At 48.5% G+C, this 17,752-nt stretch overlaps 1 protein-coding gene across 1 annotated transcript in view; it reads right to left on the bottom strand.

The window, feature by feature from the left end:
* Positions 1-11,525: 11,525 nt before the first annotated feature.
* RECQL (RecQ like helicase) overlaps positions 11,526-17,752 on the bottom strand; it is an 81,066-nt gene continuing 74,839 nt past the window's right edge. The window contains exon 14 of the mRNA XM_038768159.1: positions 11,526-11,785. Within this exon, the coding sequence (XP_038624087.1) occupies positions 11,627-11,785 (159 nt within the window). The 3' untranslated portion in view covers positions 11,526-11,626. The remainder of the gene's footprint in view (positions 11,786-17,752) is intronic.

The following is a 17,752-nucleotide window of genomic DNA, read 5'->3' as shown; positions in this document are numbered from 1 at the left end:
TAAGGACGGTCCCTATTCAACGACGGGTTCACAGTCTAGAACGGACTCACAATCTAGAATTCATTCATTTAATCGTATTTATTGAGCGCTCGCTGTGTGCAGAGCACTGGACTAAGCGCTTGGGAAGTCCAAGTTGGTGACAGGTAGGGACAGTCCCTATCCAACGACGGGCTCACGGGCTAGAATTCATTTAATCGTATTTATTGAGCGCTTACTGTGTGCAGCTGGACTAAGCGCTTGGGAAGTCCAGGTCGGCGACAGGTAGGGACGGGCCCTTCCCAACGACGGGCTAGAATTCATTCATTTAATCGTATTTATTGAGCGCTTACTGGGTGCAGAGCGCCGGACTAAGCACTTGGGAAGTCCAGGTCGACAACAGATAGGGACGGTCCCTACCCAACGACGGGCTCACAGTCTAGAATTCATTCATTTAATCCTATTTATTGAGCGCTTACTGTGTGCAGAGCGCTGGACTAAGCGCTTGGGAAGTACAAAGCGGCAGCAGATAGAGACGGTCCCTACCCAACAACGGGGCTCACAGTCTAGAACGGACTCACAATCTAGAATGCATTCATTTAATTGTATTTATTGAGCGCTTACTGTGTGCAGAGCACTGGAGTAAGCGCTTGGGAAGTACAGAGCGGCAGCAGATGCGGTCCCTACCCAACAATGGGCTCACATTCTAGAATTCATTCATTTAATCGTATTTATTGAGCGCTTACTGTGTGCAGAGCGCTGGACTAAGCGCTTGGGAAGTACAAAGTGACAACCCTACCCAACAATGGGCTTACGGTTTAGAAGCAGAGTGGTTCCTTGGAAAGAGCCCGGACTTTGAAGTCAGAGGTCATGGGTTCTAATCCCGGCTCTGTCTCCTGTCAACCTGATCACCTTGTAATAATAATAATAATAATAATTATGGCATTTATTAAGCGCTTACTATGTGCAAAGCACTGTTCTAAGCGCTGGGGTGGTTACAAGGTGATCAGGTTGTCCCACGGGGGGCTCACAGTCTTCATCCCCATTTGACAGATGAGGGAACTGAGGGACAGAGAAGTGAAGTGACTTGCCCAGAGTCACACAGCTGACAATTGGCAGAGTCGGGATTCGAACCCATGACCTCTGACTCCAAAGCCCGGGCTCTTTCCACTGAGCCACCCTTAGAACAGTGCTGTGCACATCGTAAGCACTTTACAAATGCCATCCTCATTATTATTATTAGGAGGGGGAGACAAGACAATAATAATAATGATGGTATTTGTTAAGCGCTTACTATGCGCCAAGCACTGTTCTGAGCGCTGGGGGGGATACAAGGCGATCAGGTTGTCCCACGTGGGGCTCACAATCTCTTAATCCCCATTTTCCAGATGAGGTCACTGAGGCCCAGAGAAGTGAAGCGACTTGCCCAAAGTCCCCCAGCTGACAAGTGGCGGAGCCGGGATTCGAACCCACGACACAGAACAAGCAGAACGTAGTGACCGCACTAAGCGGTCGGGAGAGTCCAGTACAGCAGAGTCGGTTAGACGTGCCCACAGCCAGCTCAGCCCGTCGTATACGTCGAGCGCGGACGGGCTCGGTCAGTCGATCCGACGTATTTATCGAGCGCTGGCTGTGTACTGAGCGCTTGGGAGAGCCCAACTGAACGCTAAAAACAGACACACTCCCTGCCCGCAGGGAGCTGACCGTCTAGCCGTCAGCTTAATAAATGGCGGAGACGGATGTAAGCGACGCAGGGACTGGGGGGAGGAAGAAAGGGAGCGGGAGACGAGGAAAAGGGGGGCGCAGTCAGGGAAGGCCTCCTGGAGGAGGTGGGCCTTCAGGAAGGCTTTATTGAGGAATTGGCGGTGGGATTTGAGGAGGGAGGGAATTCTGGGCCGGAGGCGGGACGGGAGAGATGGAGGCCCAGGGAGGAGGTTGGAGGCCGCGGAGGAGGGAGGAGGGGGTCAGGGGAGAATAATAATAATAATTATAATAATAATTATAGCATGTATTAAGCGCTTACTATGTGCAAAGCACTGGGGAGGTTACAAGGTGATCAGGTTGTTGTCTCACGGTCTTCATCCCCATTTGACAGGTGACGTAACTGAGGCCCAGAGAAGAATAATAATAATGGCGTTTATTGAGCGCTTACTATGTGCAAAGCAGTTCTCTGGGCCTCAGTTACGTCATCTGTCAAATGGGGATGAGGACCGTGAGCCCCCGAGAATAATAATAATAATAATAATAACGGCGTTTATTGAGTGCTTATTATGTGCAAAGCACTGTTCTAAGCGCTGGGGAGGTTACAAGGTGATGAGGTTGTCCCACGGGGGGCTCACAGTCTTCATCCCCCTTTGACAGATGAGGTAACAGGCCCAGAGAATAATAATAATGTTAATAATGATGGCATTTATTGAGCGCTTACTGTGTGCAAAGCACAGTTCTAAGTGCTGGGGAGGTTACAAGGTGATGAGGTTGTCCCACGGGGGGCTCACAGTTTTCATCCCATTTGACAGATGAGGGAACTGAGGCCCAGAGAATAATAATAATAATGGCATTTATTAAGCGCTTACTACGTGCCAAGCATGGTTCTAAGCGCTGGGGAGGTTACAAGGTGATCGGGTTGTCCCACGGGGGGCTCACAGTCTTCATCCCCATTTGACAGATGAGGTCACTGAGGCCCAGAGAAGTGAAGTGACTGCCCAAGGTCACACAGCTGACAAGTGGCGGAGCCGGGATTTGGACTCATGACCTTTGACTCCAAAGCCCGGGCTCTTTTCACTGAGCCACGCTGCTTCCCAAGAATAATAATGATGGCATTTATTAAGCGCCTACTATGCGCAAAGCACTGTTCTAAGCTCTGGGGAGGTTACAGGGTGATCAGGTTGACCCCTGGGGGCTCACAGTCTTCATCCCCATTTGACAGATGACGTAATTGAGGCCCAGAGAATAATAATAATAATGATGGCATTTACTCAGCGCTTACTCTGTGCAAAGCACCGTTCTAAGCGCTGGGGAGGTTACAAGGTGATCAGGTGGTTGTCCCATGGGGGGCTCACAGTCTTCATCCCCATTTGACAGATGAGGGAACTGAGGCCCAGAGAATAATAATAATGATGGCATTTGTTAAGCGCTTACTATGTGCCAAGCACGGTTCTAAGCACTGGGGAGGTTACAAGGTGATCAGGTTGTTGTCCCCTGGGGGGCTCACAGTCTTCACCATTTGACAGATGAGGTAACTGAGGCCCAGAGAATAATAATAATAATAATAATGGCATTTATTGAGTGCTTACTATGTGCAAAGCACTGTTCTAAGCGCTGGGGAGGTTACAAGGTGATCAGGTTGTTGTCCCATGGGGGTCTCACAGTCTTCATCCCCATTTGACAGATGAGGGAACTGAGGCCCAGAGAAGTGAAGTGACTGGCCCAAAGTCCCACAGCTGACAATTGGCAGAGCCGGGATTTGGACTCATGGCCTTTGACTCCAAAGCCCGGGCTCTTTCCACTGAGCCACGCTGCTTCCCAATAATAATAATAATAATAGCATTTATTAAGCGCTTACTATGTGCCAAGCACTGTTCTAAGCGCTGGGGAGGTTACAAGGCGATCAGGTTGTTGTCCCACGGGGGGCTCACAGGCTTCATCCCCCTTTGACAGATGAGGGAACTGAGGCCCAGAGAAGAATAATAATAATGGCATTTATTAAGCGCTTACTATGTGCCAAGCACAGTTCTAAGCACTGGGGAGGTTACAAGGTGATCAGGTTGTTGTCTCCCGGGGGGCTCACAGTCTTCATCCCCATTTTCCAGATGAGGGAACTGAGGCCCAGAGAATAATAATAATGGCATTTATTAAGCGCTTACTATGTGCCAAGCACTGTTCTAAGCACTGGGGAGGTTACAAGGTGATCAAGTTGTCCCCTGGGGGGCTCACAGTCTTCATCCCCATTTGACAGATGAGGGAACTGAGGCCCAGAGAATTATAATAATGGCATTTATTATGCACTTACTATGTGCCAAGCACTGTTCTAAGCTCTGGGGAGGTAACCAGGTGATCAGGTTGTCCCACGGCGGGCTCACAGTCTTCATCCCCATTTGACAGATGAGGGAACTGAGGCCCAGAGAATAATAATAATGATAATGGCATTTATTAAGCGCTTATACTATGTGCAAAGCACTGTTCTAAGCGCTGGGGAGGTTACAAGGTGATCAGGTTGTTGTTCCACTGGGGGCTCACAGTAGTCTTCATCCCCATTTGACAGATGACGTAATTGAGGCCCAGAGAATAATAATAATGGCATTTATTAAGCACTTACTATGTGCCAAGCACTGTTCTAAGCGCTGGGGAGGTTACAAGGTGATGAGGTTGTCCCCCGGGGGGCTCACAGTCTTCATCTCCATTTGACAGATGAGGGAACTGAGGCCCAAAGAATAATAATAATAATAATAATAATGGCATTTATTAAGCGCTTACTATGTGCAAAGCACCGTTCTAAGCACTGGGGAGGATACAAGGCGATCAGGTTGTTGTCCCACGGGGGGGCTCACAGTCTTCACCCCCATTTGACAGATGAGGGAACTGAGGCCCAGAGAATAATAATAATAATAATGGCATTTATTAAGCGCTATGTGCCAAGCACTGTTCTAAGCGCTGGAGAGGTTACAAGGTGATTAGGTTGTCCCACATGGGGCTCACAGTCTTCATCCCCATTTGACAGAGGAGGGAACTGAGGCCCAGAGAATAATAATAATAATAATAATAATAATAATAATAATAATGGCATTTATTAAGCACTTACCATGTGCAAAGCACTGTTCTAAGCGCTGGAGAGGTTACAAGGCGATCAGGTTGTTGTCCCACGGGGGGCTCACAGTCTTCATCCCCATTTGACAGATGAGGGAACTGAGGCCCAGAGAATAATAACGGCATTTATTAAGCGCTTACTATGTGCAAAGCACTGTTCTAAGCACTGGGGAGGTTACAAGGTGATCAGTTGGTCCCACGGGGGGCTCACAGTCTTCATCCCCATTTGACAGATGACGTAATTGAGGCCCAGAGAATAATAATAATAATAATGGCATTTATTAAGCACTTACTATGTGCAAAGCACTGTTCTAAGTGCTGGGGAGGTTACAAGGTGATCAGGTTGTCCCACATGGGGCTCACAGTCTTCATCCCCATTTGACAGAGGAGGGAACTGAGGCCCAGAGAATAATAATAATAAGAATTACGGCATTTATTGAGCGCTTACTATGTGCCAAGCACTGTTCTAAGCACTGGGGAGGTTACAAGGTGATCAGGTTGTTGTCCCACGGGGGGCTCCCAGTCTTCATCCCCATTTGACAGAGGAGGGAACTGAGGCCGAGAGAAGTGAAGTGACTTGCCCAAAGTCACACAGCTGACAAGCAGCAGAGCCGGGATTCGAACCCATGACCTCTGACTCCAAAGCCCGGGCTCTTTCCACTGAGCTACACTGCTTCTCGCGGATAAAACCGGCCGGGCCTGGGACTCACAAGGATCTAATAACAATAATAATAATAATAATAATAATAATAATAATAATAATATGGCATTTGTTAAAACTGCTTACTACATTCATTCATTCATTCAGTCGTATTTATTGAGCGCTTACTGTGTGCAGAGCACTGGACTAAGCGCTTGGGAAGTCCAAGTTGGCAACATATAGAGACGGTCCCGACCCAACAGTGGGCTCACACTCTAGAAGGGGGAGACAGACAATAAAACAAAACATATTAACAAAATAAAATCAATAGAATAAATATGGACAAGTAAAATAAATGAATAATTAGAGTAATAAATCCGTACAAACATCTATACAGGTGCTGTGGGGAAGGGAAGGAGGTATGGCGGGGGCGATGGGGAGGGTCCAAGGTGATGAGGTTGTCCCCCGGGGGGCTCCTGGTCTTCACCCCCATTTTACAGATGAGGGAACCGAGGCCCAGAGAAGGGAAGTGACTCGCCCAAGGTCACACAGCTGACAGTTGGCAGAGCTGGGATTAGAACCCACGACCTCCGACTCCAAAGCCCGGGCTCTTTCCACTGAGCCACGCTGCTTCATTCATTCAGTTGTATTTATTGAGCGCTTACGGTGAGAAGCAGCGTGGCTCAACGGAAAGAGCCCGGGCTTTGGAGTCCGAGGTCATGGGTTCAAATCCCGGCTCCGCCAATTGTCAGCTGCGTGACTTTGGGCAAGTCACTTCATTTCTCTGGGCCTCAGTTCCCTCATCTGTAAAATGGGGATGAAGACTGTGAGCCCCCTGTGGGACAACCTGATCACCTTGTAACCTCCCCAGCGCTTAGAACAGTGCTGGGCACATAGTAAGCGCTTAATAAATGCTATTATTATTGTTATTATTATTATCATTATTACTAAGTGCTTAGGACAGTATAACAGGAGAAGCAGCGTGACTCAGTGGAAAGAGCCCGGGCTTTGGAGTCAGAGGTCATGGGTTCGAATCCTGACTCTGTCAGTTGTCAGCTGTGTGACTTTGGGCAAGTCACTTCACTTCTCTGGGCCTCAGTCACCTCATCTGGAAAATGGGGATTGATCAATCATATTTATTCGATGCTTACTGGGTGCAGAGCACTGTAGTAAGCGCTTAGGACAATATAACAGGAGAAGCGGTGTGGCTCAGTGGAAAGAGCCCGGGCTTTGGAGTCAGAGGTCATGGGTTCGAATCCCAGCTCTGCCAATTGTCAGTTGTGTGACTTGGGGCAAGTCACTTCACTTCTCTGGGCCTCAGTCACCTCATCTGGAAAATGGGGATTAATCAATCATTTATTCGACATTTACTGGGTGCAGAGCACTGTACTAAGTGCTTAGGACAATATGACAGGAGAAGCAGCGTGGTTCAGTGGAAAGAGCCCAGGCTTTGGAGTCAGAGGTCATGGGTTCAAATCCCGCCTCTGTCAGTTGTCAGCTGGGTGACTTTGGGCGAGTCACCCCACTTCTCTGGGCCTCAGTTCCCTCAACTGTAAAATGGGGATGAAGACTGTGAGCCCCCCGTGGGGCAACCTGATCTCCTTGTAACCTCCCCAGCGCTTAGAACAGTGCTTTGCACATAGTAAGCGCTTAATAAATGCTATTATTAATGATAGCATTTATTATTATTATTATTATTATTATCATTTTTACTAAGTGCTTAGGACAGTATAACAGGAGAAGCAGCATGGATCAGTAGAAGGAGCCCGGGCTTTGGAGTCAGAGGTCATGGGTTCTAATCCCGGCTCTGTCAGTTGTCAGCTGTGTGACTTTGGGCAAGTCACTTCACTTCTCTGGGCCTCAGTCACCTCATCTGGAAAATGGGGATTGATCAATCATATTTATTCGACGCTTACTGTGTGCAGAGCGCTGTACTAAGCGCTTAGGACAATATAACAGGAGAAGCAGCGTGGCTCAGTGGAAAGAGCCCGGGCTTTGGAGTCAGAGGTCATGGGTTCGAATGCCGGCTCTGCCAATTAGTTGTGTGACTTGGGGCAAGTCACTTCACTTCTCTGGGCCTCAGTCACCTCATCTGGAAAATGGGGATTGATCAATCATATTTATTCGACGCTTACTGTGTGCAGAGCGCTGTACTAAGTGCTGAGGACAATATAACAGGAGAAGCAGCGTGGCTCAGTGGAAAGAGCCTGGGCTTTGGAGTCAGAGGTCATGGGTTCGAATGCCGGCTCTGCCAATTAGTTGTGTGACTTGGGGCAAGTCACTTCACTTCTCTGGGCCTCAGTCACCTCATCTGGAAAATGGGGATTGATCAATCATATTTATTCGACGCTTACTGGGTGCAGAGCGCTGTACTAAGCGCTTAGGACAATATAACAGGAGAAGCGGCGTGGCTCAGTGGAAAGAGCCCGGGCTTTGGAGTCAGAGGTCACGGGTTCGAATGCCGGCTCTGCCACATATCAGCTGTGTGACCTCAGGCAAGTCACTTCACTTCTCTGAGCCTCAGTGACCTCATCTGGAAAATGGGGATTAAAACTGTGAGCCCCTCATGGGACAACCTGATCACCTTGTACCCCCGGCTCAGTGGTTAGAACAGTGCTTTGCACATAGTAAGCGCTTAACAAATGCCATTATTATTATTAAGTGTAGAGAAATGATTCGAACCCAGGCCCCCTGGCCTAGCGCTTAGTACAGTACTCTGCAAACAGTAAGCACTCAATAAATTTGATTGATTGATTGATTGATTTCTGTCCTCCGACTTCTCCCCTTAGTGCTTTCGAGCCGGGGTCAAAGGCCGATCCCAGGGCGGGGTCAGAGGTCAGGGATGGGGGCCTGGGGGCTCTCCCGGGATTGGGAAGCTCCCGGGATCGGGAAGCCGGAATCGGCGGCGTGGTCCAATGGTTAGAGCCCGGGCCCGGGGGTCGGAAGAACCCGGGTCCTGATAGTAATAATGATGGCATTTGTTAAGCGCTTACTATGTGCCAAGCACTGTTCTAAGCGCTGGGGAGGATCCAAGGTGATCAGGTTGTCCCACGGGGGGCTCACGGTCTTCATCTCCATTTTCCAGATGAGGGAACTGAGGCCCAGAGAATAGTAATAAATAATAATGATGGCATTTATTCAGTGCTTACTATGTGCCAAGCACTGTTCTAAGCGCTGGGGAGGATACAAGGTGATCAGGCTGTCCCTCGGGGGGCTCACGGTCTTCATCTCCATTTTCCAGATGAGGGAACTGAGGCACAGAGAATAGTAATAAATAATGATGGCATTTATTCAGCGCTTACTATGTGCCAAGCACTGTTCTAAGCGCTGGGGAGGATACACGGTGATCCCACGGGGGACTCACAGTCTTCGTCCCCATTTTACAGATGAGGGAGCCGAGGCACGGAGAAGGGAGGCCACCTGCCCAAGGACACACACAGCTGACAGAGTCGGGATTAGAACCCACAACCTGCCAAGCCCGGGCTCTTTCCGCTGAACCTCGCCGCTTCTCTAATCCCGGCTCCGCCGCGTGACCTTGGGTCAGTCATTTCACTGGGCCTCAGTTCCCTCAAGGAGTTGAAGACGGTGAGCCCTACGCGGAACGGGGACTGGTTTGCTTGCATCAGCCCCAGCGCTTAGTACAGTGCGTGGCGCATAGTAAGCGCTTAAAAAATACTACAACCATTATCCCCCCCACCCTAGACTGCAAGTTCGCTGTGGGCAGGGAATGGGTCTGTTTGTTGTCGCATCGTCCCCTCCCAAGCGCTTAGTAAGAGAAGCAGCGTGGCTCGGCGGAAGGAGCCCGGGCTTTGCAGTCCGAGGTCGTGGGTTCAAATCCCAGCTCCGCCACTTGTCAGGTGAGTGACTTGGGGCAAGTCACTTCACTGCTCTGGGCCTCAGTTCCCTCATCTGGAAAATGGGGATGAAAACCGACAGCCCCCCGTGGGACAACCTGATCACCTTGTATCCTCCCCAGCGCTTAGAACGGTGCTTGGCACATAGTAAGCGCTTAACAAATGCCATCATCATCATTATTCTTCTTCTCTGGGCCTCAGTTCCCTCATCTGTCAAATGGGGATGAAAACTGAGAGCCCCCCGGGGGACAACCTGATCACCTTGTAACCTCCCCAGCGCTTAGAATGGTGCTTGGCACATAGTAAGCGCTTAACAAATGCCATCATCATCATTATTATTATTCTCTGGGTCTCAGTTCCCTCATCTGTCAAATGGGGATGAAGACTGTGAGCCCCCCATGGGACAACCTGATCACCTTGGAATCTCCCCAGCGCTTAGAACAGTGCTTGGCACATAGTAAGCGCTTAACAAATGCCATTATTATTATTATTATTATTCTTTTATCACTTTACTTCTCCATGACCTCAGTCCCCTCACCTGCAAAATGAGGATTAATAATAATAATAATAATAATGATGGCATTTATTAAGCGCTTACTATGTGCCAAGCACCGTTCTAAGCGCTGGGGAGGTTACAAGGTGATCAGGTTGCCCCATGGGGGGCTCACAGTCTTCATCCCCATTTTCCAGATGAGGGAACTGAGGCCCAGAGAAGTGAAGTGACTTGTCCAAAGTCACACAGCTGAACAATTGGCGGAGCCGGGATTAGAACCCATGACCTCCCAAGCCCGGGCTCTTTCCACTGACCCTCGCCGCTTCTCTAATCCCGGCTCCGCCGCTTGTCTGCCGTGTGACCTTGGGCCAGTCCTTTCACTGGGCCGCAGCTCCCTCAAGGAGATTCATTCATTCATTCATTCATATTTATTGAGCACTTACTGTGTGTAGAGCACTGTACTAAGCGCTTGGGAAGCACAAATTGGCAACCTGGTTTGCTTGTATCTGCCCCAGCGCTTAGTACAGTGCGTGGCGCATAGTAAGTGCTTAACAAATACCACGATCATTAGTACCATTCTTAGGGTGGTCACTTCTCCGTGACCTCTCCGTCCCCTCACCTGCAAAATGAGGATTAATAATAATAATAATAATGATTAATGATTTATTTATTGATTTATTTATTATTGATGATAATGATTAATGATTTAAGCTTAATGATTAAGCTTAGTAAGCTTAATTAATCATTATTCATCATTAATCCATCATTAGTACCATTCTTAGGATGGTCACTTCTCCGTGACCTCTCCATCCCCTCATCTGCAAAACAAAGATCATTAATAATAACAATAATAATGATGGCATTTATTAAGCGCTTACTATGTACAAAGCCCCGTTCTAAGCGCTGGGGAGGTTACACGGTGATCAGGTTGTCCCCCCCGTGGGGCTCCCAGTCTTCATCCCCATTTTCCAGATGAGGTCACTGAGGCCCAGAGAAGTGAAGTGACTTGTCCAAAGTCACACAGCTTGACAAGTGGCGGTGGCGGGATTTGAACCCACGACCTCCGACTCCAAAGCCCCTGCTTTTTCCACTGAGCCACGCTGCTTCTCCCCAGCACTTGGACCGGTGTTTTGCATGTAGTAAGCACTTAAATACCATCATTATTATTATTATTATCTTATTAATCCCGGCCCCGCCACATGTCTGCAGTTGTTTTGCACGTAGTAAGCACTTAAATACCATTATTATTATTATTATCTTATTAATCTGGGCCCCGCCACATGTCTGCTGTGTGCTTGGGCAAGTCACTTCACTTCTCTGGGCCTCAGTTCCCTCATCTGGAAAATGGGGATTAAAGCTGGGAGCCCCCCGTGGGACAACCTGATCACCTAAGAACCTCCCCAGCGTTTAGAACAGTGCTTTGCACATAGTAAGCGCTTAACAAATACCATCATTATTATCATTATTATTATTGTGAGCCCCACGTGGGACAACCTGATCACCTTGTAACCCCCGAGCGCTTAGAACAGTGCTTGGCACATAGTAAGCGCTTAACAAATACCATCATCATTATTATTAATAATAATAATTAATATTTATATGAATAATTGGACTGGTGGCTGCTTCTCTAAGCCCGTGAGCCCCACGTGGGACGTGGACCGCGCCCGCTCCGACCCGCTGCGCCTACCCCGGCGCTCAGTACAGTGCCCGGACACCTGGTGAGCGCTCCCCGGACACCACAGACAACCACGCGCGTCTGCCGGTTTCCTCGAGTTTATTTTCCCGCCGGGTCCCGCCCGTTTCTCGGGAAAAAGCGGCCCGTCGCGGGCCGGAAGTCCGCCTCGGGCAGCGGGTTCAGGTTCAGTCGACGACGATGGCGCGGTCCCCGCTGCCGGCCCTCTTCCTCCTCTTGGGCTCCGAGTCGCGGGTGCGAGCGGCCTTCTCCGGGCCGCGGCCCCCGGCGGGCCCGTCCCCCTTTCCGCCGGCGGTTTGGGAGCCGGGATTCCGGGGAGATTCACCCTGCGAGCGGGAAGGCGGGAGGGCGTTAAGGGTGTCAATCAATCAATCAATCGTATTTACTGAGCGCTTACTGTGTGCGGAGCACTGGACTGAGCGCTTGGGAAGTCCAAGTCGGCAACATCTAGATACGGTCCCTTCCCGACGGCGGGCTTACAGTCTAGAAGGGGGAGACGGACAACAAAACATAACAAAATAAATAGAATATGTACAAGTAAAATAGAGTAGTAAATACATACAAACGTATATACATTTATTCATTCAATCGTATTTATTGAGCGCTTCCCGTGTGCGGAGCACTGGCCTAAGCGCTTGGGAAGTCCAAGTTGGAAACATCTAGAGACGGTCCCGACCCAACAGCAGGCTCACAGTCTAGAGGGGGGAGATGGACAACAAAACAAAACACATAACAAAAGAAATAGAATATGTACAAGTAAAATAGAGTAATAAATATGTACAAATATATATACATTCATTCATGCATTCAATCATATTTATTGAGCGCTTCCTGTGTGCGGAGCACTGGACTGAGCGCTGGGGAAGTCCAAGTCGGCAACATCTAGAGACGGTCCCTACCCAACGGCGGGCTCACAGTCTAGAGGGGGGAGACGGACAACAAAACATATAACAAAAGAAATAGAATATGTACAAGTAAAATAGAGTAATAAATACGTACAAACATATATACATTCATTCATGCATTCAATCGTATTTATTGAGCGCTTCCTGTGTGCGGAGCACTGGACTAAGCGCTTGGGAAGTCCAAGTCGGCAACATCTAGAGACGGTCCCGACCCAACAGCGGGTTCACAGTCTAGAGGGGGGAGATGGACAACAAAACAAAACATATAACAAAAGAAATAGAATATGTACAAGTAAAATAGAGTAATAAATACGTACAAACATATATACATTCATTCATTCAATCGTATTTATTGAGCGCTTACTGTGTGCAGAGCCTTGGACTAAGCGCTTGGGAAGTCCAAGTCGGCAACACCTAGAGACGGTCCCTACCCAACAGTGGGCTCACAGTTTAGAAGGGGGAGACAGACAACAAAACATAAACAAAATAAATAGAACAAATATGTACAAATAGAGTAATAAATACGTACAAACACATATACATATATACAGGGTCATTCATTCAATCGTAATGATAATACTAATGATGGCATTTGTTAAGCGCTTACTACGTGCAAATCACTCTTCTAAGCAATGGGGAGGATACAAGGTGATCAAGTTGTCCCGGGGGACTCACAATCTTAATCCCTATTTTCCAGATGAGGTAACTGAGGCCCAGAGAAGTCAAGTGACTTGCCCCAGGTCACACAGCAGACAATTGGCAGAGCCGGGATCTGAACCCACAAGCTCTGACTCCAAAGCCCGGGCTCTTTCCACTGAGCCACGCTGCTTCTCGTATTTATTGAGCGCTTACTGTGTGCAGAGCACCGGACTAAGCGCTTGACCGATGACCTCCTCCTTGCCAAATCCAACGACTCCCACTCCTTCCTGAACCTCCTCCACCTCTCGGCTGCCTGTGGCCCACCCCCATCTCCTGGAAACATTATCCAACCTCGGCTACGCTCACGCTGTCCTCTCCCGGTTCTCCTCTCATCTCTCCGGCCGCTCATTCTCCGTCTCCCTTTTGGACTCCTCCTCCTCCGCCTCCCACGGACGCTGTCCTCGCCTCCACTTCCCGTCCTCCCAATCCGTCGCCGGCCTCCTCCGACCTGACGTCCGCCCCTTCTGCTCCTAGAAAACCTGCCGTCTTAAAGGCCACCAATGATCCCCTTCTTGCCAAATCCAACGGTGTCTACTCCATCCTAATCCTCCTCTACCTCTAGGATGCCTTCGACCCAGTGCTCTGCACACAGTAAGCGCTCAATAAAGATGATTGAATGAATGAATGACCTTGTGACCCACCCCCTTCTCCTGGAAACATTATCCAACCCTGGCTACGCTCACACTGTCCTCTCCCGGTTCTCCTCTCATCTCCCCGGCCGCTCATTCTCCATCTCCCTTTTAGACTCCTCCTCCTCCGCCTCCCACGGACGCTGTCCTCGCCTCCACTTCCCGTCCTCCCAATCCGTCGCCGGCCTCCTCCGACCTGACGTCCGCCCCTTCTGCTCCTAGAAAACCTCCCGTCTTAAAGGCCACCAATGGTCCCCTTTTTGCCAAATCCAATGGCGTCTACTCCATCCTAATCCCCCTCCACCTCTAGGATGCCTTCGACCCAGTGCTCTGCACACAGTAATAGCTCAATAAAGATGATTGAATGAATGAATGACCCTGCGGCCCTCCCCCGTCTCCTGGAAACATTCTCCAACCTCGGCTACGCTCACACTGTCCTCTCCCGGTTCTCCTCTCATCTCTCCGGCCGCTCATTCATTGTCCGTCTCCTTTTTGGGCTCCTCCTCCTCCGCCTCCCACCCGGTCACTTTGGGGGTCCCTCAGGGCTCAGTTGTGGCTCCCCTTCTCTTCTCCATCTCCACCCTTGGAAAACTCATTCGCTCCCACGGCTTCAACTCCCACCTCTCCGCGGATGATTCCCAAATCTCCCCCTCCGGCCCCGATCTCCTCCCGCCTTCGAGACGTCTCTCCTTGGCCGTCCCGCCGTCACCTCAAGTTTACCACGTCATTCATTCATTCGCATTTATTGAGCGCTTACTGTGTGCAGAGCACTGTACTAAGCGCTTGGGAAGTCCAGGTTGGCAACATCTAGAGACGGTCCCTACCCAACGGCGGGCTCACCGTCTAGAAGGGGGAGAGATTAATTGATTACATTGAGACGAATCCATCCATCGATCCATCAGTGGTATGTACCAAACACAAAGCACTGTACTAAGGTCTTGGAAGAGCACAGCAGAAAGAAAATAATAATAATAATGATGGCATTTATTAAGCGCTTACTGTGTGCCAAGCACTGTTCTAAGCGCTGGGGAGGTTACAAGGTGATCAGGTTGTCCCACAGGGGGGCTCACAGTCTTCATCCCCACTTTACAGATGAGGAACTGAGGCCCAGAAAATAATAATAATAATAATAATAACAGCATTTGTTAAGCGCTTACTATGTGCCAAGCACTGTTCTAAGCGCTGGGGAGGTTACAAGGTGATGAGGTTGTCCCACGGGAGGCTCACAATCTTCATCCCCATGTTATAGATGAGGGAACTGGGGCCCAGAAAATGATAATAATAATAATAATGATGGCATTTGTTAAGCGCTTACTTTGTGCCAAGCACCGTTCTAAGCACTGGGGAGGTTACAAGGTGATCAGGTTGTCCCACGGGGGGCTTACAGTTTTAATCCCCATTTTCCAGATGAGGTCACTGAGGCCCAGAGAGGTGAAGTGACTTGCCCAAAGTCCCACAGCTGACAGTTGGCGGAGCCGGGATTTGAACCCATGCCCTCTGACTCCAAAGCCCGGGCTCTTTCCACTGAGCCACGCTGCTTCTCCGAGCCACGCTCAGACACACACGCTTCTCCCCTGCCCTCGAGGAGCTATTTCCAAATAGTCAATCGTACTTATTGAGCGCTTACTGTGTGCAGAGCACTGTACTAAGAAGCAGCGTGGCTCAGTGGAAAGAGCCCGGGCTTTGGAGTCCGAGGTCATGGGTTCCAATCCTGGGTCCGCCACTTGTCAGCTGGGTGACTTTGGGCAAGTCACTTCTTTGCCTCAGTTACCTCACCTGTCAATGGGGATGAAGACTGTGAGCCCTGATCACCTTGTAACCTCCCCAGCGCTTAGAACAGTGCTTGGCACATAGTAAGCACTTAACAAATGCCATCATTATTATTATTATTATTTTCTCTGTGCCTCAGTTCCCTCAGCTGTAAAAAATGGTGTGACCTCCCCAGTGCTTAGAACAGTACTTTGCACATAAGTGCTTAACAAATGTCATTCTTATTATTATTATTACTATTATTACTTTACTTCTCTGTGCCTCAGTTCCCTCACCTGTAAAAAAATGGGGATGAAGACTGTGAGCCCTCCGTGGCACAACCTGATCATCTTGTAACCTCCCCAGCGCTTAGAACAGTGCTTTGCACATAGTAAGTGCTTAACAAATGCCATCATTATTATTATTATTCTTATTACTTCACTTCTCTGTGCCTCAGTTCCCTCATCTGTAAAAAATGGGGATGAAGACTGTGAGCCCTGATCACCTTGAAACCTCCCCAGCGCTTAGAACAGTGCTTTGCACATAGTAAGCGCTTAACAAATGCCATCATTATTATTATCATTATTACTTAACTTCTCTGTGCCTCAGTTCCCTCATCTGTAAAATGGGTGTTAAGACTGTGAGCCCCCAGTGGGACAACCTGATCACCATGTAACCTCCCCAGTGCTTAGAACAGTGCTTTGCACATAGTAAGCGCTTAACAAATGCCCTCATTATTATTATTATTACTTAACTTTTGTGCCTCAGTTCCCTCATCTGTAAAAAATGGTGTAACCTCCCCAGCGCTTAGAACAGTGCTTTGCACATAGTAAGCGCTTATCAAATGCCATTATTATTATTATTATTATTATTACTTAACTTCTCTGTGCCTCAGTTCCCTCATCTATAAAAAATGGGGATGAAGACTGTGAGCCCCCCGTGGGACAACCTGATCACCTTGGAACCTCCCCAGTGCTTAGAACGGTGCTTGGCACGTAGTAAGCGCTTAACAAATACCATCATTATTATTATTATTTCTTAACTTCTCTGTGCCTCAGTTCCCTCATCTGTAAAAAACGGGGATTAAAACTGTGAGCCCCCCGTGGGACAACCTGATCACCTTGTAACCTCCCCAGTGCTTAGAACAGTGCTTGGCACAGAGTAAGCGCTTAACAAATGCCATCATTATTATTATTATTACTTAACTTCCCTGTGCCTCAGTTCCCTCTTCTGTAAAAAAAATGGGGATGAAGACTGTGAGCCCCCCGTGGGACAACCTCATCACCTTGAAACCTCCCCAGCGCTTAGAACAGTGCTTGGCACATAGTAAGCGCTTAACAAATGCCATTATTATTATTATTATTATTAACTTCTGTGCCTCACTTCCCTCATCTGTAAAAAATGGGGATGAAGACTGTGAGCCCCCCGTGGCACAATCTCATCTTGTAACCTCCCCAGTGCTTAGAACAGTGCTTGGCACATAGTAAGCGCTTAATAAATGCCATTATTATTATTATTATTATTAATATTATTATTATTATTATTATTATTATTATTATTATTATCAGGGAATGCGGGAGTTCGGCGTTCCAGTGGGTAGGGGATCGAAGGAGGACGGAGAGTCAGGGGAAGGGGAGACCCACCCTAGGGGGAACGTGTCTATTTATTCTCTAGACTGTAAGCTTCTGGCGGGCAGGGAAAGCGTCTGTTTGTTGTTCCATTGTAATAACAATAACGGTATTTGTTTAGTGCTTACTATATGCCTGGCACTGTACTAAGCGCCGGGGAGGTTTCAGGGTAATCAGGTTGTCTCACGGGGGGCTCACAGTCTTCATCCCCATTTTTTACAGATGAGGGAACTGAGGCACAGAGAAGTAATAATAATAATAATCATAATAATAATAATAATAATGATGGCATTTGTTAAGCGCTTACTATGTGCAAAGCACTGTTCTAAGCGCTGGGGTGGATAAAAGCAAATTGGGTTGGACACGGCCACTGTCCCTCATAGGGTTTGCAGTCTTAATCCCCACTGCACAGATAGGTGCTTAGTACAGTGCTCTGCACACAGTAAGATGATAATAATAATAATAATAATGATGGCATTTGTTAAGCGCTTACTATGTGCAAAGCACTGTACTAAGCGCTGGGGTGGATACAAGCAAATTGGGTTGGACATGGCCACTGTCCCTCATAGGGTTTGCAGTCTTAATCCCCATTGCACAGATAGGTGCTTAGTACAGTGCTCTGCACACAGTAAGATGATAATAATAATAATAATAGTAATAATAATAATAATAATGATGGCATT

Source organism: Tachyglossus aculeatus, chromosome 2 (assembly GCF_015852505.1).
Source record: "Tachyglossus aculeatus isolate mTacAcu1 chromosome 2, mTacAcu1.pri, whole genome shotgun sequence".
NCBI classification, from domain to species: Eukaryota; Metazoa; Chordata; class Mammalia; order Monotremata; family Tachyglossidae; genus Tachyglossus; species Tachyglossus aculeatus.
This window is presented reverse-complemented; position numbering and strand designations above follow the sequence as displayed.